This window comes from Oncorhynchus kisutch, linkage group LG8 (genome assembly GCF_002021735.2).
Source record: "Oncorhynchus kisutch isolate 150728-3 linkage group LG8, Okis_V2, whole genome shotgun sequence".
NCBI lineage: Eukaryota > Metazoa > Chordata > Actinopteri > Salmoniformes > Salmonidae > Oncorhynchus > Oncorhynchus kisutch.
The window spans coordinates 10,496,567-10,520,798 of record NC_034181.2 but is presented as its reverse complement, the minus strand read 5'-3'; the positions used below and the strand labels follow the sequence as shown (position 1 = coordinate 10,520,798).

Here is a 24,232-nt window from a genome sequence, read left to right as displayed (position 1 = left end):
TAACAAATATAAACATGGCCCTGAAAAACGTGAACGTGGCCCTGACAAACATGAACGTGGCCCTGACAAACATGAATGTGGCCCTGACAAACGTGAACGTGGCCCTGACAAACATGAACGTGGCCCTGACAAACATGAACGTGGCCCTGACAAACATGAACGTGGCCCTGACAAACGTGAATGTGGGCCTAACAAATATAAACATGGCCCTGACAAACATGAACGTGGCCCTGACAAACGTGAATGTGGGCCTAACAAATATAAACATGGCCCTGAAAAACGTGAACGTGGCCCTGACAAACGTGAATGTGGGCCTAACAAATATAAACGTGGCCCTGACAAACGTGAATGTGGGCCTAACAAATATAAACATGGCCCTGAAAAACGTGAACGTGGCCCTGACAAACATGAACGTGGCCATGACAACACCAAGGAAATAGAATAGAGACGTGAGACAAACACCAATGTGCCGCTCCGTCCATGTGTTATGTGGTATATTGTCCGAGCTGTAGTTGTCCATCTCTGTGTGCTGTGTGTGTAGTTGTATTCGGGAGAGGCTATAAGAACACACCTGACCTGTAAAACGACTAAACCAAATCTAAAACTGACCCTTATTGCTTTATTTTAAAGGAGATTGTTTTTCTCTCAGGCATTCGGTAGGCTTACTTCAGGGCCTAACAAATATAAACGTGGCCCTGACAAACGTGAATGTGGGCCTAACAAATATAAACATGGCCTTGAAAAACGTGAACGTGGCCCTGACAAACGTGAATGTGGGCCTAACAAATATAAACGTGGCCCTGAAAAACGCGAACGTGGCCCTGACAAACATGAACGTGGCCATGACAACACCAAGGAAATAGAATAGAGACGTGAGACAAACACCAATGTGCCGCTCCGTCCATGTGTTATGTGGTATATTGTCCGAGCTGTAGTTGTCCATCTCTGTGTGCTGTGTGTGTAGTTGTATTCGGGAGAGGCTATAAGAACACACCTGACCTGTAAAACGACTAAACCAAATCTAAAACTGACCCTTATTGCTTTATTTTAAAGGAGATTGTTTTTCTCTCAGGCATTCGGTAGGCTTACTTCAGAGCCCCCCCCCTCTCAAGCTCACTTTTTCTTCCGGTACATCCAGATTTACAAATTGAGTGCTGCCTAAACCCTAACTTGAACATAATTTGAAGTAATTACGAAATTAAGTATTGTTTTTGCAGGTCAGCAGTGTCTGTGTAGCCTATACCCTTGTATGTCCAAGCGGTAGTTTTCCATTACTGTGCCAGGCTGCAGTACAGAGACAGAGTAGAAGGCGGACACTTCAGGGAGATCACAGATGGCGGGACATTTGCTCCCCAGCAGGACCCCTCATATGAGGTTAACCTCGGGGGGCTAATACTGGCATATTATCAAAGCATTAGAGCAAGATATGTGTTATATGAAGTGCACATTACAGTTGTTTTCAATCAGCTAGGTTTCAATCCAATTGGCGGCAGATTTTCATGCGCATAATTCAAAAATCGGCATAAATACAATTATGCGCATATTCAAAAATCTGCATAAATACAATATGCGCACATTCCCCACTAGAGATTTGTTTCCAATCAAATTGACTTGTTGCAGATAAAATGGTGTGTGTGATGAGGTAGAGCACATCAAATAACCTTTGTGGTTAAATTCCCACATACCCAATACAAAAATACAAGTTAAATGGGTTTCCATCACATTTTCATCTCTACTGATGCTTTTCTCACAAAAAAATGTTTTGTTAAATAGAGTGTGCCCACTGTGGTAAATAGTTAAATAGAGAGTGTGTGCCCACTGTGGTAAATAGTTAAATAGAGAGTGTGCCCACTGTGGTATTGGCACGTGTCCTCTAGCTAACAGCTAGTAGCTACAGTTCAGGTAGGCCTATAGTCTACATGATGAGATTATTACGGACAAAATAATGAGATCATTTTGATTTGTCAAACTGCAGCCAAGCAAACATGGATGATCATGTCACCAGAATAAAGGCATCCTGCATGCGAACGGTTTGCGTATATACACTGAACAAAAATATAACTGCAACGTGCAACAATTTCAAAGATTTTACTGAGTAACAGTTCATATTTAAAAAATCCGTCAATTGAAATAAATAAATTGGGTCGTAATTTATGGATTTCACATGACTGAGAATAAAGACATGCATCTATGTTTTTTAAGGTAGGGGGCGTGGATCAGAAAACCAGTCAGTATATGTTGTGATCACCATTTGCCTCATGCAGCACGACGCATCTCCTTCACATTGTGGCCTGTGGGATGTTGTAGAATAGAATATTTACCAAATAAACTGAAAACATTTTAATTTTTTTGTCACACAAGAAAATTACATAACAATAACAAGGCAGGGAGTACCGGTACCAAGTCAATGTGCGGGGGTACAGGTAAGGCGAGGTCATTTGTAAAGTGACTATGCATAGATAATAAACAGCGAGTAGCAGCGGCGTAAAAACAGAGTGTGGGGGGGGGGGGGGGGGGGGGGGTCTATGCAAATAGTTTGGGTGGCCATTTGATTAATTGTTCAGCAGTCTTATGGCTTGGGGGTAGAAGCTGTTAAGGAGCCTTTTGGTCCTAGACTTGGCGCTCCGGTACCACTTGCCGTGTGGTAGCAAAGAGAACAATCTATTACTTGGGTGACTGGACTCTGACAATTTTTGGGGACTTCCTCTGACACCGCCTGGTATAGAGGTCCTGAATGGCAGGAAGCTTGGCCCTGGTGATGTACAGGGCTGTACCCACTACCCTCTGTAGCGCCTTACGGTCAGATGCTGAGCAGTTGCCATACCAGGCGGTGAAGAGAGTAGAGGATGATGAGTAGTAGACCTAGGCCAATACAGAGTGATATACATTTGTGCTTCAGTAAGATGGGCTTCTTAGCATTCATTGCCATGGTGATCAACCCTATCACAGAAATGGATCGTAAATCACATAAAATAGACGCTGTGGTGGCAGCTGCAGAGTTCATGGGCGTAAGACGTTTTACTGCAGAAGAGTTACAAGGTGTGTTTAAAGAGTCACGTCCTCCCAGGTCACCGTTGGTCTGGTGTAGGATCAGTTAGGGTCAAAGAAGTAGAATGGTGATTTACATTTTTATGAAACAGTGGTATATACAGGTGGAGGGTTAGTTGGTGGTATGTAATAGTGGTATATAGGTGTAAGGTTAGTTGGTGGTATGTAATAGTGGTATATAGGTGTAAGGTTAGTTGGTGGTATGGAATAGTGGTATATAGGTGTAAGGTTAGTTGGTGGTATGTAATAGTGGTATATAGGTGTAAGGTTAGTTGGTGGTATGTAATAATGGTATATAGGTGTAAGGTTAGTTGGAGGTATGTAATAGTGGTATATAGGTGTAAGGTTAGTTGGTGGTATGTAATAGTGGTATATAGGTGTAAGGTTAGTTGGTGGTATGTAATAGTGGTATATAGGTGTAAGGTTAGTTGGTGGTATGTAATAGTGGTATATAGGTGTAAGGTTAGTTGGTGGTATGTAATAGTGGTATATAGGTGTAAGGTTAGTTGGTGGTATGTAATAGTGGTATATAGGTGTAAGGTTAGTTGGTGGTATGTAATAGTGGTATATAGGTGTAAGGTTAGTTGGTGGTATGTAATAGTGGTATATAGGTGTAAGGTTAGTTGGTGGTATGTAATAGTGGTATATAGGTGTAAGGTTAGTTGGTGGTATGTAATAGTGGTATATAGGTGTAAGGTTAGTTGGTGGTATGTAATAGTGGTATATAGGTGTAAGGTTAGTTGGTGGTATGTAATAGTGGTATATAGGTGTAAGGTTAGTTGGTGGTATGTAATAGTGGTATATAGGTGTAAGGTTAGTTGGTGGTATGTAATAGTGGTATATAGGTGTAAGGTTAGTTGGTGGTATGTAATAGTGGTATATAGGTGTAAGGTTAGTTGGTGGTATGTAATAGTGGTATATAGGTGTAAGGTTAGTTGGTGGTATGGAATAGTGGTATATAGGTGTAAGGTTAGTTGGTGGTATGGAATAGTGGTATATAGGTGTAAGGTTAGTTGGTGGTATGTAATAGTGGTATATAGGTGTAAGGTTAGTTGGTGGTATGTAATAGTGGTATATAGGTGTAAGGTTAGTTGGTGGTATGGAATAGTGGTATATAGGTGTAAGGTTAGTTGGTGGTATGTAATAGTGGTATATAGGTGTAAGGTTAGTTGGTGGTATGTAATAGTGGTATATAGGTGTAAGGTTAGTTGGTGGTATGTAATAGTGGTATATAGGTGTAAGGTTAGTTGGTGGTATGTAATAGTGGTATATAGGTGTAAGGTTAGTTGGTGGTATGTAATAGTGGTATATAGGTGTAAGGTTAGTTGGTGGTATGGAATAGTGGTATATAGGTGTAAGGTTAGTTGGTGGTATGGAATAGTGGTATATAGGTGTAAGGTTAGTTGGTGGTATGTAATAGTGGTATATAGGTGTAAGGTTAGTTGGTGGTATGTAATAGTGGTATATAGGTGTAAGGTTAGTTGGTGGTATGTAATAGTGGTATATAGGTGTAAGGTTAGTTGGTGGTATGTAATAGTGGTATATAGGTGTAAGGTTAGTTGGTGGTATGTAATAGTGGTATATAGGTGTAAGGTTAGTTGGTGGTATGTAATAGTGGTATATAGGTGTAAGGTTAGTTGGTGGTATGTAATAGTGGTATATAGGTGTAAGGTTAGTTGGTGGTATGGAATAGTGGTATATAGGTGTAAGGTTAGTTGGTGGTATGTAATAGTGGTATATAGGTGTAAGGTTAGTTGGTGGTATGTAATAGTGGTATATAGGTGTAAGGTTAGTTGGTGGTATGTAATAGTGGTATATAGGTGTAAGGTTAGTTGGTGGTATGTAATAGTGGTATATAGGTGTAAGGTTAGTTGGTGGTATGTAATAGTGGTATATAGGTGTAAGGTTAGTTGGTGGTATGGAATAGTGGTATATAGGTGTAAGGTTAGTTGGTGGTATGGAATAGTGGTATATAGGTGTAAGGTTAGTTGGTGGTATGGAATAGTGGTATATAGGTGTAAGGTTAGTTGGTGGTATGGAATAGTGGTATATAGGTGTAAGGTTAGTTGGTGGTATGTAATAGTGGTATATAGGTGTAAGGTTAGTTGGTGGTATGTAATAGTGGTATATAGGTGTAAGGTTAGTTGGTGGTATGTAATAGTGGTATATAGGTGTAAGGTTAGTTGGTGGTATGTAATAGTGGTATATAGGTGTAAGGTTAGTTGGTGGTATGTAATAGTGGTATATAGGTGTAAGGTTAGTTGGTGGTATGGAATAGTGGTATATAGGTGTAAGGTTAGTTGGTGGTGCAGTTTATTCATTTTCCCCGTTCCTTTTTTATCTTTATATGAAATAAACGTAACATGTTTGATCACAGTAGGTGGCGACAAGAACAAACAAAAGTGTGAATGCCATGATACGAATGAAAAAAGAAGTGCACGTCAGAGCAGAAACGATACTATGATGTTTCCAAAAGCACAGTGGTCTCAATCATTGTGAAATGGAAACGATATGGAACTGCCTAAAGACAGCTGGCTGTCCGACCAAACTGAGCCACCGGGCAAGAAGGGAGGTGACCAAGAACCCAATGACCATTCAGACAGAACTAGAGTTCCTTGGCTGAGGTGGAAAAACCTACCAGAAAAACATCCGTCTCTGCAGCACTTCACCAATCTGAGCTTTATGGGAGTGTTGCCAGACAGAAGCCACTCCTGAGAAAAAAAGGATGATGACTGCACACCTATAGTTTGCGGAAAAGCCACATGCAAGACAGATGATAAAGCAAAAGATTTGATGATCTGATGAGGCAAATTTTTGTTAACTCTTTGGCCTGAATGCAAAGTGCTATGTCTGGAGAAAACAAAGCACCGCTCATCACCCATCTAACACCATACCTACCGTGAAGCACGGTAGCGGCAGCATTATGCCACAGGGATGCTTTTCAGAGGCAGAGAGACTGGAGGGAACAATGAATGGAGCCAAATACTTGAGAACCTGCTCCAGTGCAGACGACCTTAGACTGGGGGGGGCGAAGATCGATGTTCTAATAGGACGATGGCCCCAAGCATACAGCCAAAGCAACATTGGAATGGCTTTAGAACAAGTATGTGAAAGTCCTTGAGTGGCCCAGCCAAAGGCCAAACTTGAATCCCATTTCAAATCTGAGGAAAGACTGGGACGTTTTGGGAGCAGCGGTAAACAGCAATCTATACTGAACAAAAATATAAAACGCAACAAATTTCTAAGATTTTACTGAATTTCAATTCAAATAAGGAAATCGATCAATTGAAAAGAAAATGCATTAGGCCTTAATCTATGGATTTCTGGACTGGTCAGGGGTGCAGGGACCTGGGATGGCATAGGTCTACCCAGTTGGCAGCCAGGCTCAGCCAATCAGAATGAAGGACTTTACAGAAATACTCAAACAATCCCGTAGGTGGATAACCTGGGCTGGTGTGGTCACGTGGTCTGCGGCCGGTTGGACATACCGAAATATTCTCTAAAACGAGAGGCAGCTTATAGTAGAAAAAAATACAAAAATATTCTCCGCCGACAGCTCTGGTGGACATTACTGCAGTCAGCATGCCATCTCCCTCAAAACTTAAGATCTGTGGCATTGTGACAAAATGGTACACTTTAAAGTGGCCTTTTGTCCCCAGCACAAGATGCACCTGTGTAATGATAATGCTGTTTAACCAGCTTCTAGATATGCCACACCTGTCGCATGACCGGATTATTTTGGCAAAGGAGAAACGCTCAACTGAGATGTAAACAAATTTGCACGCAAAAATGTGAGAATAAGCTGTGTGAAAAATTTGACATTTCTAGGATTTTTTATTATAGCTCATGAAACATGGGACCAACACATGTTTATATTTCTGGTTAGTATAATTTAAGAGCTTTGGAAAAAATATATATATATCCAGATCTGCAAATTCGACACATACCTGACTGAAAGTTGTATGAACTACCAAAGGCGCTTGGCTTCTACAAAGTATTGATCTCAGTAAATGAGATCTAATTCATTTTCAATGTTGCTAAAACTTCCAATAACATGTTGTTTTCATTATGTCACTGAGGTATTTGCAGAGATGGTTGAGAAATATTTGAACCATTCTGAAATCAGGCTGATTTAAAAAATTAAAATTAAAATTGTGGAGTAAGTCAAGGGGTTGAATACTTCGAAGGCACTGTGCATGACAAATATTTTCTCTTACAAACCAATATGGTATAGACAGACGGAAAGTAACGATGAAAATTTGTTAATAACCACAAACGACAGCTTTTTTTATAAAAAAAATGGGTTTTAACAGTTCCATTTTTCAGTACAAAACATTTGAAGCCCTGCCCAATCAAACAAGTCAACTGTGAAAATCGGGTGAAAAGTATGATTTCCCCTGTCCAAAAATAACATACATATTTTTATCCTTCTCTAATTATGGGAAATATTACACTAACGAGAAAAAAAAAAAAAAAAAAATACCAATCACTCATCGTTAGCCAATAGTAATATAAAAATTATCAATGTGAAGTCCTGTTTGTCAGTTTAGTCCAAACACACGTCGTCGAACAGAGTCCAGTCCGAACACACGCCTCCACAGTTCCGATCAACAAGATGGCGTCTGTCTACTCTATGCAGTCTTCTGCTGGCCCTTCTTCCCGATCAGGGACTTGTGGATGTGTGGGATCACACCTGGAAACAGAAGCACATAGTGGTTAGATAGGAATACAAGTGAGAGTATGTTAAAGATAATGGAGATGTTGTTCATAAATGTACATCAGTAGTGTTTATTCAAATAAATACAAATTAAAATACAGGGAAATATGGGTGAGTTGTGTTGGGGCCCGTGCATGCAAGTTATTAAATAACAGTGTAGTTTCTGAACCCACCGCCTCCAGCTATGGTGGCCTTGATGAGGGAGTCCAACTCCTCGTCTCCACGGATAGCGAGCTGCAAGTGGCGGGGAGTGATACGCTTCACCTTCAGATCTTTAGAGGCATTACCCGCCAACTCTAGTACCTGGAAACAAGTCAGCCAATCAGGATACGATACTGTATAGAACTCCATCGAAACAAAAAACATGTATCTGTGATCAACTGAAAATCGAGAGCTCGGGGCTATAATCTGCATTTGTCAAAATGGTATTATTGACAGAGTTTTTTTGTTCAATGTTCTCTACCTACATAGTACTCCAAAAATACACTGCATGACAACTGCTCATCGAACACCTCATTCCAAAATCATGGGCATTAATATGGAGCTGGTCCCCCCTTTGTTGCTATAACAGCCTCCACTCTTCCGGAAAGGCTTTCCACTAGACGATGAACATTGCTGTGGGGACTTGCTTCCATTCAGCCACAAGAGCATTAGTGAGGTCAGGCACCGATGTTAGGCGATTAGGCCTGGCTGGCAGTCGGTGTTCCAATTCCTCCGAAATGTCTTAGATGGGGTTGAGGTCAGGGCTCTGTGCAGGCCAGTAAAGTTCTTCCACACCGATCTCAACAAACCATTTCAGCGCAGACCTCGCTTTTTTCTTCCTTTATTTAACTAGGCAAGTCAATTAAGAACAAATTCTTATTTTCAATGACGGCCTGGGAACAGTGGGTTAACTGCCTGTTCAGGGGCAGAACGACAGATTTGTACCTTGTCAGCTTGGGGATTTGAACTTGCAACCTTCCGGTTACTAGTCCAACGCTCTAACCACTAGGCTACCCTGCTTTGTACACGGGGGCATTGTAATGCTGGAACAGGAAAAAGGCCTTCCCCAAACTGTTGCCAAAGTTGGAAGCACAGAATTTTCTAGAATGTAATTGTATGCTGTGGTGTTCAGATTTCCCTTCACTGGAACTAAGAGGCCAAGCCCAAACCAGAAGAAAAAGCCCCAGACCATCCTATGACCGTGCCACATTGAAAGTCACTGAGCTCTTCAGTAAAGGCCATTCCACTGCCGATGTTTGTCAATGGAGATCGCATGGCTGTGTGCTTGATTTTATACACCGTCAGCCACAAGTGTGGCTGAAATAGAGAAATCCACAAATTTGAAGGGGTGTCCACACCTTAGCAGTCAAAAGTTCAGATACCTACTCATTCAAGGGATTATTTATTTATTTATTTTTACATCAGACCTGTGAAATAACATACGGAATCACGTAGTAACCGAAGAAGAAAAGTGTAACTCTAAATACATTTTATACTCTTCAAAGTAGCCACCCTTTGCCCCGGTGACAGCTTTGCACACACTTAGCATTTTCTCAACCAGCTTCATGGGGTAGTCACCTGGAATGCATTTCAATGAACAGGAGTGCCTTGTTTAAGTTAAGAGGGAAAGAAATTTCACAAATTAATGCATTGGAGCCAATCAGTTGTGTTGTGACAAGGTAGGGGGGTATACAGAAGAGTTTTTTTTAAACCAAATAGCCGTATTATGGCCAGAAAAAAAAAAATCAAATAACTAAAGAGAAATGACAGCCCATCATTAAAAGACACGAAGGTCAATGTGGAAATGTAAGAACTTTGAAATTTTACTCAAGTGCAACTGCAAAAACCATCAAGCACTATGATGAAATTGGCTCTTGTGCGGACCGCCACAGGAATAGAAGACCCAGAGTTACCTCTGCTGCAGAGGATAAGTTCATTAGAATTACCAGCCTCAAAAATAGCAACACAAATAAATGCTTCAGAGTTCAAGTAAGACATCTCAATGTTAACTGTTCAAAGACAGTGTGAATCAGGCCTTCATGGTCAAAATGCTACAAAGAAACCACTACTAAAGGACACAGATGAGAAAAAGAGACTTGCTTAAGCCAAGAAACACAAGCAATGGACATTAGACCAGTGGTAATCCGTCCTTTGGTCTAATGAGTCCGAATGTGATTTTTGGTTCCAACCGTCGTATCTTTGTGAGAAGCAGAGTAGGTTAATGGACTCACACAGATTATGTGGTTTCCACCGTGAAGCATGGAGGTGGTGGTGTAAGGGCTATTTGAGAAAGAAGAGCGATGTAGTGCTGTATCTGATGACCTGGCACCCACAATCACCCGACCTCAACCCAATTCAGATGTTTGGGTTGAGTTGGACCGCAGAGGGAAGGAAAAGCAGCCAACAAGTGCACAGCATGTGGGAACTCCAAAACTGTTAGAAAAGCATTCCTCACGAAGCTGGTTGAGCGAATGCCAAGAGTGTGTTTACTAAATGATTCCATGTTTGTCTTCATTATTATTCTACAATGTAGGAAATAGCAAAAAAAAGTTAAAAAACCTTAGGTGTATATACACACGCCGTCAGAAACTATTCAGACCCCTTGGCTTAACACATTGTTACAGCCTTATTCTAAAATGGATTAAAAACAAATACTCAGCAATCTACAAACACCCCATAATGACAAAGCGAACAGGTTTGGGAATTTCAGCAAATGTATTAAAAATAAACAGAAATACCTTATTTACACAAGTATTCAGACCCTTTGCTATGAAACTCAAATTTGAGCTCAGGTGCATCCTGCTTCCATTGACCATCCTGGAGATGTTTCTACAACTTGATTGGAATCCACCCAGTAAATTAATTGGAAAAGTTTTGGAAAAGGTGCACACCTATCTATATAAAAAGGGCCCACAGTTGACAGTGCACGTCAGAGAACAAAACCAAGCCACGAGGTCAAAGGAATTGTCCTTAGAGCTACGAGACAAGATTGTGTCTAAGCACAGACCTGGGGAAGGGTACCAAAAATGCGAAGCATTGAAGGTACCCACAGTGGCATCAATTTTTTTTAATGGAAAAAGTTTGGAACTACTGAGGGTCTCTAGAGCTGGCCATATGGCCAAACTGAACAATCGGGGGAGAAGGGCCAGGGAGGTGACCAAGAACCCAATGGTCACTGAGAGCTCTAGAGTTCCTCTGCAGATGGGAGAAACTTCCAGGACAACCTCCTCTGCAGCACTCCACCAATCAGGCCTTTATGGTAGAGTGGCCAGACTGAACTCACCCAGTATTTTTTATTTAACTAGGTAAGTCAGTTAAGAACAAACTCTTATTTACAATGACGGCCTATCCCGGCCCGACGCTGGGCAAACTGTGCGCCGCGCTATGGGACTCCCGATCACAGCCATTTGTGAAACAGCCTGGAATTGAACCAGAGTCTTTGGTGACGCGTCTAGCACCGAGATGCAGTGCCTTAGACTGCTGCGCCACTCAGGAGCCCCCATTAAAAGTCACGACAGCCCGCTTGAAGTTTGCCAAAAGGCACCTAAAGACTCTTAGACCATGAGAAACAAGACTGATGAAACCAAGATTTAACTCTTTGGCCTGAATGCCAAGCGTCACATCTGGAGAACACCTGGCACCACTCCTACAGTGAAGCGTGGTGGTGACAGCATCATGCAGTGGGGATGTTACACAGCGGCAGGGACTGGGAGACAAGTCAGGGTTGAGGGAAAGATGAACGGAGCAAAGTAGAAAGATTCTTGATGAGAACCTGCTCCAGAGGGCTCAGGACCTACGACTAGGGCTAAGGTTCACCTTCCAACAGGAGATCGACCCTAAGCATACAGCCAAGTCAACGCAGGTCGCTGAATGTCCTTGAGTGGCCTAGCCAGAGCCCAATCTTGAACCTGATCGAACATCTCTAGAGACCTGAAAATAGCTGTGCAGCGATGCTCCCCATCCAACCTGACAGAGCTGGAGAAGATCGGCAGAGTAAAATGAGAAATTCCCCAAATACTGGTGTGCCAAGCTTGTAGCGTCATAACTAATTAGACTCAATGCTGTAATTGCTGCTTCAAAGTACTGAGTAAAGAAAGGGTCTGAATATTTACCTAAATGTCAGGTTTTTTTTTTTAAATATACACTTGCAATATATATATATTTTTTAAAGGTTTAAGTCTGAGGCAGGGGACAATTTTAATACAAGGCTAAAAAATTTACAAATTATGGGGGGAAAGTCAATGGGTCTGAATACTTTCCAAAGGCACTGTATGTATGCATGTGTACCAAGTCATGTTGCTAAATTCAAAAGTATACAATTTTTATTTTTTTTGTACATTTCATCCCTGATACCATTCAAACCAATGACAGTTCGGAACTTTAGAGCCAACTGTTTTTATTGTCTTTTTGCAGACAGAATCTCAGTTCCAAACCCTCAAAATGTAAAACGATTCCGAGATCTATTAAAAAAAATGTTTTACTCTTGCACAGGTCTATCCAACCCGTCACAAATGGACTAATGACATTGTTTAAATGACAGCAATTCAGAGTAAGCAACCCAAGAGGATATAATGGTCTCTGTCTCACCTCAGCGGTGAGATACTCAAGGATGGCAGCACTATATACAGCCGCTGTGGCTCCGACACGTCCGTGGCTGGTAGTGCGGGTCTTTAAGTGCCTGTGGATACGCCCCACTGGAAACTGGCAGGAACAAAACAGATGTGCGGTTAGGCGACAATGGGGAGGGGATGAATGGCTTCTAGCAATTGGAGTACACACGAACATTGAAACTTCACTGTAAATGCTGGAAACACACAAAGCTTTGCTGCTCTTTCTTTGAAAATAATTAATGGCATGCTAGGTGCACTGCATCAGGATCTCTGTAGAGGTATTCAATCTTACCTGCAGTCCAGCTCTCTGGGAGCGTGACACAGCTTTCGCCTTGGCCTTACCACTGTCTTTTCCTGCCTTACCACCAGCCTGGGATATAGGGGGCAAAACACAGAATATTACAAAAAGAGAAGAAAAAAAATGGGACTCGAGTAAGACAGAAATCATGTAATTTGCATGCGAGCACTCTTTACCAAAATGTCTTTAAATAACACCTGCTAAAACTCATGAAATACCTCGCTGGTCACAAACCAACACTTACTAGAAGTAACAGTAAAACGCAGGTGCTCTCATACACAATTTGCCAGTCTCAGGTACTTATTTTATTGTTTTACTAATTGAATATCAAATGGGAAACTTAATGTTTCTCTCGCCTTTTATTTTAATTGTAGATTAATTTTGAAATGCATCCCCGATAAGAAATGTGCTCCGTAAAAAAAAAAAGTTTGATTTTATTATTGTACAGAAACGTGTTTGGGTTTGACAATTTTGGGTCATAACTCACCAATGGCTGTCACTCAAAATAAAGACAACACTCCAGATTGATTAACAGGTCCATATTAAAATAGCCTTTTATGAGGATTGTTAGCTAGCATTCCAGCTGAATCACCCTGTTCTGGAGGGCATACGGTTTCCCGCCAGTTACTAACCAGCAGCCGGAATCAAAACGTTACTATGAAAAAGGCACTGAAAACATGCTTTAGCACAGTTGCTCAAGTCCACGACGAGGAGAATCCCGGGTAACTAGGGGTTGCGTGGCTAAGACACATTTCCAACATTCACACTATTGTAATAAAGTAGTCCATTTTTGATTGATAAACCCAATGAATTTGCCACTTCCTGAAATGGACTAATGCTAAAAGTAGCGAGACAACTTCGACAGATGGCAATATTAACATTTGATTTGAGAACAGCAGCCGCGGGACAACCCGACCGTACTTGAAAACAAATGGTCAGCTAGCTAACGTTATGGTATCCAACTAGCTAAATTAGCTAACGTTGGTAGCCTCATAGCCGTTCAACCAAATAATACGAACGCAAAAAAGTAAGATATTTCTAATAATGAATTAATACCAGCAATTACTAAACAAATAAAACCTCAAAGTTTCACAAGTATGTTAAAAAAAAGTTACCTAAATATCTTTAAGTAGGTATCGGTTGGTAATGCAAACTTGTTAGCTTATGCCAAGCTGGCTAACGCTAGCTTGGCAAATCTTTTTAGGTAATTTGAAGCAGCAGTAGCCGGTAATGCAATTACAACAAATGATATACCAAGCAGTCGTTATTAAAAGGATCACTACAAATAATAACCACATAACGTTACCATTTCAGCGTTTTGTTATTTGGTTGAGGAACTGAGGAGCTCGAAAACAATTTCGGTTGAAGACGGAGAGAAACAATAAAGCCCTTCAGGCTCGTAAAAGCTCCGGGACTCCTCGCGAGCGAACATTGACCAATGGGAATTCGTGTTGTTTCTTTGAATATTTTTCCTGCCCAACCACAGCGCTGCTTGTACACATTTTACCCATCCCCCACCGCAACTTCGGTATGTCCTTTGCGCACGAGACAAAGTAGGCTGGACTGCTGAGCTAGACATTGCCACTCAAAATGTATTTGTATTGATGATCAATATTATTCACGTGATTGACTAATAAAATGCTGAAATAATATATTACGTGCATGCGCACATCTGGATATTGCATATTCAGAAATACTCAAAGCACTTGTCTTTGATAATGCATGCATTGTATGCAGTTGCAAACTGACTGGATGTCCTGAAATATTCATTTGACTCACAATTGGTGTACAAAATCAATGGGTAACTAATTAGCTAGTGCACAATGAATTCAAAATACTCAGCAGTATTTTGTTAGTTTGCCTGAGTATCTATTCGTTTCATGTCATTTTAAGACGAGGTTTTGCATTGCAATGCATTAGAAAAGTAAACCGCTTACAATAAATAATCGGGGGAAATCGTTGATTTCATCGAATTAGGAGGGGGCCGTTTATTGACTGACAAGAGGAATCTACCAGTAGAAAATCAACAGTTTGTGGTCTGCTGTTGTAATTGGCAGGCGATTGGCCTATCAGAACGCAGTATTCAACGGTATGTTACTCTGCGAATTGGTTAAGCGCGCGGGGGGCGGGGAGCAGAACCTAGGAAGGAGAGAATCTGGCTGCTGGTGGCGAAGATGGCCGACGGGGACAGTGGGAGTGAGCGCGGTGGCAGCAGTGGTGGCGTAGGGGGTGGAAGCGGCGGGTTTCAGCACTACCAGCGGGACCAGGAGACCCAGGAGCTGGCCTCAAAGCGACTGGACATCCAGAACAAACGCTTCTACCTGGATGTAAAGCAGAATGCGAAGGGCAGATTCATCAAAATCGCCGAGGTCGGCGCCGGGGGCTCGAAAAGTCGTCTGACCCTTTCCATGTCAGTTGCCGCCGAGTTCCGTGACTACCTGGGGGATTTTATAGAGCACTACGCCCAACTTGGGCCTAGCAGCCCCGAGCAGATCGCTCAGTCATCCGGTGGGGATGACAGTGGGCCTAGGCGGGCCTTGAAGAGTGAGTTCCTGGTTCGAGAAAACCGAAAATACTACCTCGATCTGAAAGAGAACCAGCGGGGGAGGTTCCTCCGCATCAGGCAGACACTCAACCGAGGCCCCGGGTTCGGAGTAGGAAGTGGCGGAGTCCCTGGTGGAATGCAGTCCGGACAAACCATCGCCCTCCCGGCCCAAGGGTTAATAGAGTTCCGTGACGCCCTAGCCAAACATATAGACGACTACGGAGGAGATGACGAGGAACTCGCCGGTGGCGGAGGAGCAGGGGGCTACAGCGAGCTTCCGGAGGGCACCTCTATCATGGTGGACTCCAAACGGTTCTTCTTCGACGTCGGGTCCAACAAATACGGAGTTTTCATGAGGGTGAGCGAAGTCAAACCCAGCTATAGAAACTCGATCACTATCCCGTTCAAAGCGTGGGGCAAGTTTGGAGGCGCATTCTCCCGTTATGCCGAAGAGATGAAAGAGATACAGGAGAGACCGAAGGATAAAATGTTTGAAAGGAGACCAGGAGGAGGAGTTGCAGGAGGAGAAGAGTCGGAGGGAGACGAGGTGGACGACGATTGATCAAGCCGGCTGTGCAATCTGATCAAGCTGTCTGACAACGTGACGCAAAGCTTGAATAGAAGAAGACCTATTTTGTGCATGACGTATGAATCGAACCTAAATGCAAAAAAAAAAAAAAAAAGCAGTGGAGTACAAAAAGTATATTTGACCTGGAAATACTGTCTATATAAGATACATGCGTTATAAAGGTTAGGTTCATGTTTTTTTTTATTAAGTTTTATTTAATCAGAGGAGCCCAATTTGTGACCAGGGTCTCATTTTCAATGGTGCCCTGAGGACATAAAATAATAGATTTAAACTACAAGATGGAAAGAAAAGATACAATAACAAATACATAACATTAAAACATCACAGTCATCATAAACAAATTGTTAGTAAATCAATCAAAAACAATTGCTCACCTCAGTGAACTCATTTATCATCAGGGTTTTAAATCGACCCTGGTGGTACCAGGTCATTTGTGCTAGCTATTACTAGTTGGATCATATGAGATTTTCTATTGATTAAAAAAAATTAAAGATTGTCCATGTAAAAAGTAACCCCACTCATGTTGCTAGCCCAGCAAATCCACTTTCACAATGTTTTACCGGTAGAATATCTATTTTTAACTCTAAACAACTTACTTGGACCAGAACTATGTGCTGTATATAGTAACAAAAAAAAAGTGAAAATGTGGTGTTTCTGAACAAAGAGATGTGAAACTCAGCTTATCTAATGCACTGCTGTGTGCTCTGTCTTTAAAGTGGCTTTTACAGTCAGAGAACAACTGTATTGTTTTGGAATCATCTGAATCACTGTTCTAAGTAGGACACAGAATTGGGCATAGACAGAACAGGGAGAGAAAATAGCCTGGTCTCAGATCTGTTTGTTCAGTCTTACCAACTCCTGGGACCAGGCTAAGCAAGACAACCACTAGACCAGCATCAGACACACAGGCCCTAGTAACAGAAGAAGAAGAAGGAAACACACCCATTGGTTGGTTGGGGAGTTATCGTGACCACAAGTGGCTGCATGCAGTGTGTCATGAATTGAAAAGCAGGGGATTCCCTCACCCTGATTTAGACTCTAATGCCACTCAGCTCCCATAGTAGATGGTTGTTATACTGGTTCTATGATCTTTTGGCCTGTGTGCCTGTAGGGATGAACATGATCTATCTATGGACATTTTACTAGGACAATGACCTGTGTCTGCCCTGTATTGTCAACCACAAGGATGGGAGGGAGTCTTGAATGTCAAATCCAGCAACCTGTTAGATCTTGGTGACTCCGAATGAAGATGGCTTAAGCTAAGATGACTGGCACTGGTCATTGTTTTTAGGGGTGGTTTCCCGGACACAGACTAAACTTAGTCCTGTACTGAAAACTAGGCTCAATGCAAAATTTCCATTGAAATAAATTTTTAGTCCAAGGCTAGGCTTAATTCCTGTCTTAAATTATTTTTCAAAAGAAATATATAGAAATATGTCTATTAGATGATGCCTATATGTAAAATGTATTGAGTATTGCTGCCTAAACTAAACTGGTATAAGCTATTTAAAACACTAACACTTGGATGCAATCATCTGGGGAGATTTCTAACATTTTATTGTATTCCCTGAATGAAAAATGAAGAGCATAGAAAACGATATGGATATTTAATGATAACATTAACAAACACATACTTAAAAAAAAAATTTGTACACAATACACTTCGATCCAGTCCCATTAAAGTAGTCTGTCTCAAATCTGTCCTCTCACATCCAGTCCATCGGACAGAAAGAATATCCATCAAGCTCCTTTCCCCCCCCCCCCTTCTCTCATCCATCAGTTCTCAATTTTCTCTCAAGTTGGTACTCTTTCAGTTGACAATAAGATGTGACTGAATACCATCCAGGCTTCTTATTTCAGTGTTTGGTCCTCTAAGTAAAACATATTTTTTTAGCATGCCTGCTCTTTTATTTTGCATTTTTCTGATTGCTGTATGTTGGTATTTATAAAACATTGTTTGACAACGATCAAAAGTTTAATTCTGGTCAACATACATACAAAAAGTAATGGCATTTGTAACCTTATTCAGGAAATGACATCATCCTGAACAACAACAACCATCACATTTCCCTTTGTGTGTGTGTAAACCTTCTCCTATTGGTGTTACTTTACCCTTCAGCATAGCAGGAGAGAATGTGTCATACAAACAACATCTGGGAGCAATAGTTTTTTTTCTACTGATATAAAAAATATTATATATACACGAGTTTTAACTACAACCTAATTCCTGTATTGTGTTACATGAAATGGCAGCTGTTTCCCTCGTGAGTTCTGCTGTAATATTCTACCAAGTTCCTTTCAACGGTAAATAAAAAATGTTCTTTGCTGAGGAGGATGTGTTTGTCTTTTCTCCATCCAACCAATCAGATTCATGGACTCGTTGTGGGCTATGTTGTTTCTTTAATATGACAATATGACAGGTCTTATTCAGCAACAGGTGAAGGAATCTCACAGAACAGAATTCAAGTGATGAAACTAGGGACTCGGGAGGAATAATCCATTCAACCATAAAGGGTACACTCACATTATACAAATGTGTTTCAAGGTAGTAGATAAGATTGACAATATGACCACAATATTATTATTAGTTATTTATTTATTTTTCACCTTTATTTAACCAGGTAGGCAAGTTGAGAACAAGTTCTCATTTACAATTGCGTCCTGGCCAAGATAAAGCAAAGCAGTTCGACAGATACAACTACACAGAGTTACACATGGAGTAAAACAAACATACAGTCAATAATACAGTATAAACAAGTCTATATACAATGTGAGCAACTGAGGTGAGATAAGGGAGGTAAAGGCAAAAAAAGGCCATGGTGGCAAAGTAAATACAATATAGCAAGTAAAACACTGGAATGGTAGATTTGCAGTGGAAGAATGTGCAAAGTAGAAATAAAAATAATGGGGTGCAAAGGAGCAAAATAAATACAGTAGGGAAAGAGGTAGTTGTTTGGGCTAAATTATAGGTGGGCTATGTACAGGTGCAGTAATCTGTGAGCTGCTCTGACAGTTGGTGCTTAAAGCTAGTGAGGGAGGTAAGTGTTTCCAATTCCAGAGATTTTTGTAGTTCGTTCCAGTCATTGGAAGCAGAGAACTGGAAGGAGAGGCGGCCAAAGAAAGAATTGGTTTTGGGGGTGACTAGAGAGATATACCTGCTGGAGCGTGTGCTACAGGTGGGAGATGCTATGGTGACCAGCGAGCTGAGATAAGGGGGGACTTTACCTAGCAGGGTCTTGTAGATGACATGGAGCCAGTGGGTTTGGCGACGAGTATGAAGCGAGGGCCAGCCAACGAGAGCGTACAGGTCGCAATGGTGGGTAGTATATGGAGCTTTGGTGACAAAACGGATTGCACTGTGATAGACTGCATCCAATTTGTTGAGTAGGTATGATATGTTATGATGATAATTAATCCATGTTCAGAAACAACACTATGCACTTGAATTAATTCTAAAAGAATTGGATAGGTGTAAACAGCGTGGCTGTAGACCCATCATGCCTTCTGATAGGTGGAATATTCAACACTGCTTACACTTGCTCCTGGTAGATCTACAGCAGCTAGGCCCTAGTCTAAGGGATAGGATCTAGAGGCTGTTTGTGAACCTGGCCCCAGAGAGGGAGTGGCGACCCTTCATTCAGGGCAGGTGGAGCTGAGCCCAACCTGTTTGAGCCCCACATTGGTTTTTTTTTGGGGGGGGTTGCCTGTTTTCATGTTATTTTGGCATTAATACGTGTCACATATCAGTTTGCAAACAAAGTAAAAAATAAATAATAATAATCATTGAGTTAATAAAGCCACATACAAACATGGTCTCTTTTTTGCTTTCTTGAGTAAGGCAGCTCCAAAATGCAGGTGTTTCAGCCTAGCTCAGTGCTTTCTGTGGTGGTGGTGGGGCATGGAACATTGGGTTAGTAATGTTCTTTAGTTGCGCCGTGATTGGCTCAGTGTTCTGTCACTCACGGGGACACTACTTCACCGCCAAATCTAAGGGTCTTTGTCCTCCAAACACGACGAGTTGAGTTTTTACCAAAAAGTTATATTTTGGTTTCATCTGACCATATGACATTCTCCCAATCTTTTTCTGGATCATCCAAATGCTCTCTAGCAAACTTCAGACGGGCCTGGACATGTACTGGCTTAAGCAGGGGGACACATCTGGCACTGCAGGATTTGAGTCCCTGGCGGCGCAGTGTGTTACTGATGGTAGGCTTTGTTACTTTGGTCCTAGCTCTCTGCAGGTCATTCACTAGGTCCCCCCGTGTGGTTCTGGGATTTTTGCTCACCGTTCTTGTGATAATTTTGACCCCACGGGGTGAGATCTTGCGTGGAGCCCCAGATCAAGGGAGATTATCAGTGGTCTTGTATGTCTTCCATTTGCTAATAATTGCTCCCACAGTTGATTTCTTCAAACCAAGCTGCTTACCTATTGCAGATTCAGTCTTCCCAGCCTGGTGCAGGTCTACAATTTGGTTTCTGAAGTCCTTTGACAGCTCTTTGGTCTTGGTCATAGTGGAGTTTGGAGTGTGACTGTTTGAGGTTGTGGACAGGTGTCTTTTATACTGATAACAAGTTCAAACAGGTGCCTTTAATACAGGTAACGAGTGGAGGACAGAGGAGCCTCTTAAAGAAGAAGTTACAGGTCTGTGAGAGCCAGAAATCTTGCTTGTTTATAGGTGACTAAATACTTATTTTCCACCATAATTTGCAAATAAATTCATTAAAAATCCTACAATGTGATTTTCTGGATTTTTTTCCTAATTTTGTCTGTCATAGTTGAAGTGTACCTATGATGAAAATTACAGGCCTCTCTCATCTTTTTAAGAGGGAGAACTTGCACAATTGGTGGCTGACTAAATACTTTTTTGCCCCACTGTACATCTCAATTTTCAGTAGAAACCACATTTGTTTAAGCAAATCAGCCGTATAAGCTATGTTTTTTTTAAAGGCAGTAAATGATGCTGAATGAACTGTTTCGCTGCCAGACATGGCTCCACTGATAGCCAGGTGTTTGGACTGCTGTTGGGACTCTGCTGTTGGGACAACTATATGTAGGCCCTAACAGTTTGTCGGCACCGTTTGTCACCGTTATAGTGCAATTAATGTATTGTTTAGTGTTGTGTTGTGTAGTGGCTTTGCTGGCATGCATCCCCCCCCAAAAACGGTAGTTTGCCCCACTAAAATCGCCACTGGACATCATGCACACTGATGACCATGAGGGGGGGTAAAAACAGGTTTTTAGACATTTTTGCTGAAAACTAAATACTGAAATATAATCAGATAACAGGAACAAAGCAGGAAGACAGGAAGAAAATCTCTCTGGGGGAAAACGGTGGAGGTGTATGTTTCATGATTAACTACTCATGGTGTGATTGTGGTAATGTAAAGGAACTCAAGTCCTTTTCTTCTCCCGATTTGGAATACCTCATCATGAAATACTGACCGCATTACCTCCCGAGAGAATTCTCTTCGGTCATCGTCACAGCCGTGTATATTCCCCCCAAGCCGACACTGCAATGGCTCTCAAGAAACTACTCTGGACTTTGTTCAAACTGGAAACTGCATATTCTGAGACAGCATTTATTGTAGCTGGGGACTTTAATAAAGGAAATCTGATGAAAATGCTACCAACGTTTTATCAACACATCTCCTGTGCTATTCTCTCAATCTAGCACTCTTGACCATTGCTACTCCCCCTACCTGAATGGCTACAAGGTCCTCCCCCGCCCTCCTGCCGGCAAATCAGATCACGCCTCCATTCTGCTCCTCCCCTCATATAGGCAGAAACTTAAACCTGAAGTATCCGTGGTAGTTCAATGTTGGTCTGTCCAATCGAAGTCTATGCTTCAAGACAGTTTTGATCACCCGGACTGGGATATGTTCCGGGTTGCCTCTGAGAATAGTATTGACGTATACACTGACTCTGTGACTCAGTTCAGCAACGTGACGATTTGAACCTATCCAAACTAAAAACTCTGGATAGATGGCAGCATTCACACAAAACTGAAAGCACAAACCACCACAATTAACCACGTCAAGGTGACTGGGAACATGGACTTGTACAAACAGACCAGCTATGCCCTCCGTAATGCATTCAAACTGGCAAAACGACAGTATAGGGACAAAGTGGAGTCGCAATTCTACGGCTCATACATGAGATGTATGTGGCAGGGACTCCAGACAATCACAGATTATAAAGGGAAAGCCAGCCACATTGTGGACACTGGAGACTTGCTCCAGGACAAGCTAAACACCACCTTCTACCACATAGAAGAAAACACAGTGCTGCCAACGCGGGCAACTGCCGCTCATGAGATCTGTGAGCTTTCATTCTCCGTAGCCGACATGAGCAAGACGTTAAAGTGTGTTAACCCTCGCTAGGCTGCCGGGCCAGACGGTGTCCCAAGCTGCATCCTCAGAGCATGTGCAGACCAGCTGGCTGAGGTGTTTACGGACATATTCAATCTCTCCCTATCCCAGTCTGTTGTCCCCACTTGCTTCAAGATGTCCACCATTCAGTCCCTCCAGGATTTTGCGAAATAATGTTGTGATTTTCGCGGCCAAAAATGCTTGATTTTGCGGCAGCTTTTCTGAAATTCTGCGATACATTTTTGTTGGTAAAATTATGATTAAAATGACTGAACAAATCATTTTAAATGGAACTGTAACTAAGTAAACTTATACTCTGTTTTATTATATCTGATTAACTATATGAGTTCATAAGGTGGGATTGTGAGACACGGACAAGGAGTAATAAAAGTTCATGAACACCATTCTAACTAGGCAGAAACAAATGGGTTGTGGACTGTGAAAACAGCTAAGGTCGTTAGCCTATGGTTGACCCTACAGAAACTTGGCTCTGGGGTTTTTAGATAAGGCAGTGAGTGCATTCCTAGGTTTTCTGTTAATCAGAACTGTCAGTTCAGTGGTGATCGATAATGTTGAGGGGGTCAAAAGTTATCTGGGAGTGTGTTAGTAAGTTAGAATGAACTTTTCACCTCACTTTGTCCCGGTCGAGAGGAGGGGATTCTGTTAAAGCAATGAAATTACGTCATGATCTGTATATAAACTGTTGCTCGTGATTAAGTGGGAGCGCGCTCCGAGAATAAATTCTATGACCTATTATTGAAAGACTGGTCTGCGTCTATTTTATGCAAACAAGAAATCTTAGAAATTCTCATAAAATAGATTAAGGGTTTTCAATTGATTTTTTAAATTTATTTTTTAAATTTTATTTAACCTTTATTAACCAGGTAGGCTAGTTGAGAACACCTTTATTTAACCAGGTAGGCTAGTTGAGAACACCTTTATTTAACCAGGTAGGCTAGTTGAGAACACCTTTATTTAACCAGGTAGGCTAGTTGAGAACACCTTTATTTAACCAGGTAGGCTAGTTGAGAACACCTTTATTTAACCAGGTAGGCTAGTTGAGAACACCTTTATTTAACCAGGTAGGCTAGTTGAGAACACCTTTATTTAACCAGGTAGGCTAGTTGAGAACAAGTTCTCATTTGCAACTGCGACCTGGCCAAGATAAAGCATAGCAGTGTGAGCAGACAACAAAGAGTTACACATGGAGTAAACAATTAACAAGTCAATAACACAGTAGAAAACAAAGGGGGGGGGGTCTATATACAATGTGTGCAAAAGGCATGAGGAGGTAGGCGAATAATTACAATTTTGCAGATTAACACTGGAGTGATAAATGATCAGATGGTCATGTACAGGTAGAGATATTGGTGTGCAGAAGAGCAGAAAAGTAAATAAATAAAAACAGTATGGGGATGAGGTAGGTGAAAAGGGTGGGCTATTTACCAATAGACTATGTACAGCTGCAGCGATCGGTTAGCTGCTCAGATAGCTGATGTTTGAAGTTGGTGAGGGAGATAAAAGTCTCCAACTTCAGCGATTTTTGCAATTCGTTCCAGTCACAGGCAGCAGAGTACTGGAACGAAAGGCGGCCAAATGAGGTGTTGGCTTTAGGGATGATCAGTGAGATACACCTGCTGGAGCGCGTGCTACGGATGGGTGTTTGATGAAAGTACATTGGCATAATGTGCTAATTAAATTACAGTAACAATTTTGCAATGTGTTTTTTTTATATAAGTTCATATAAAGCGATAAAAGTAATATGCTCAGGTTTACGACCATTTTAAGTAGAACACATAATACAAAAACAATTAGAAACATCTAAAGTGCTCAATTCTGTTTATTTTCCTGAACAAACAGCTCTGTCATAATCCACCATACATTCACTCACACCACACACCTCTCCTCTCCATCAGGCTTGGGGCTTGCTATCAACACGAGATGCACCTCCAATTCCTACTCACTCTCTCTCTCTCTCTCTCTCTCTCTCTCCTCCTCTCTCCTCTCTCTCTCTCTCCATCTCTCTCTCTCTCTCACTCATCTCTCTCCCTCTCCCTCTCTCTCTCTCTCTCTC

The 24,232-nt window shown here is 41.7% G+C and overlaps 2 protein-coding genes across 3 annotated transcripts; one reads left to right on the top strand and one right to left on the bottom strand.

Moving 5' to 3' along the window:
* Positions 1-6,857: 6,857 nt before the first annotated feature.
* h2az2a (H2A.Z variant histone 2a) lies at positions 6,858-14,194 on the bottom strand. 2 transcript variants are annotated; one of them, XM_020490497.2, is made up of 5 exons: positions 13,962-14,194; positions 12,650-12,727; positions 12,335-12,448; positions 7,939-8,068; positions 6,858-7,741 (listed from the first exon to the last, which is right to left on the bottom strand). In XM_020490497.2, exons 1-5 carry the CDS (start codon positions 13,962-13,964, stop codon positions 7,680-7,682), a joined length of 387 nt encoding a protein of 128 aa, XP_020346086.1. In that variant the 5' UTR covers positions 13,965-14,194; the 3' UTR covers positions 6,858-7,679. The 2 variants fall into 2 exon arrangements, with proteins under 2 accessions (XP_020346086.1, XP_020346085.1); XM_020490496.2 differs by lacking the exons at positions 12,650-12,727; positions 13,962-14,194 and having other exon boundaries at positions 12,335-12,547.
* Positions 14,195-14,778: 584 nt separating this feature from the next.
* Positions 14,779-18,119, top strand: purba (purine-rich element binding protein Ba). The gene has a single exon (XM_020490495.2). It carries the CDS (start codon positions 14,830-14,832, stop codon positions 15,760-15,762), a length of 933 nt encoding a protein of 310 aa, XP_020346084.1. The 5' UTR covers positions 14,779-14,829; the 3' UTR covers positions 15,763-18,119.
* The last annotated feature ends 6,113 nt before the right edge of the window (positions 18,120-24,232 follow it).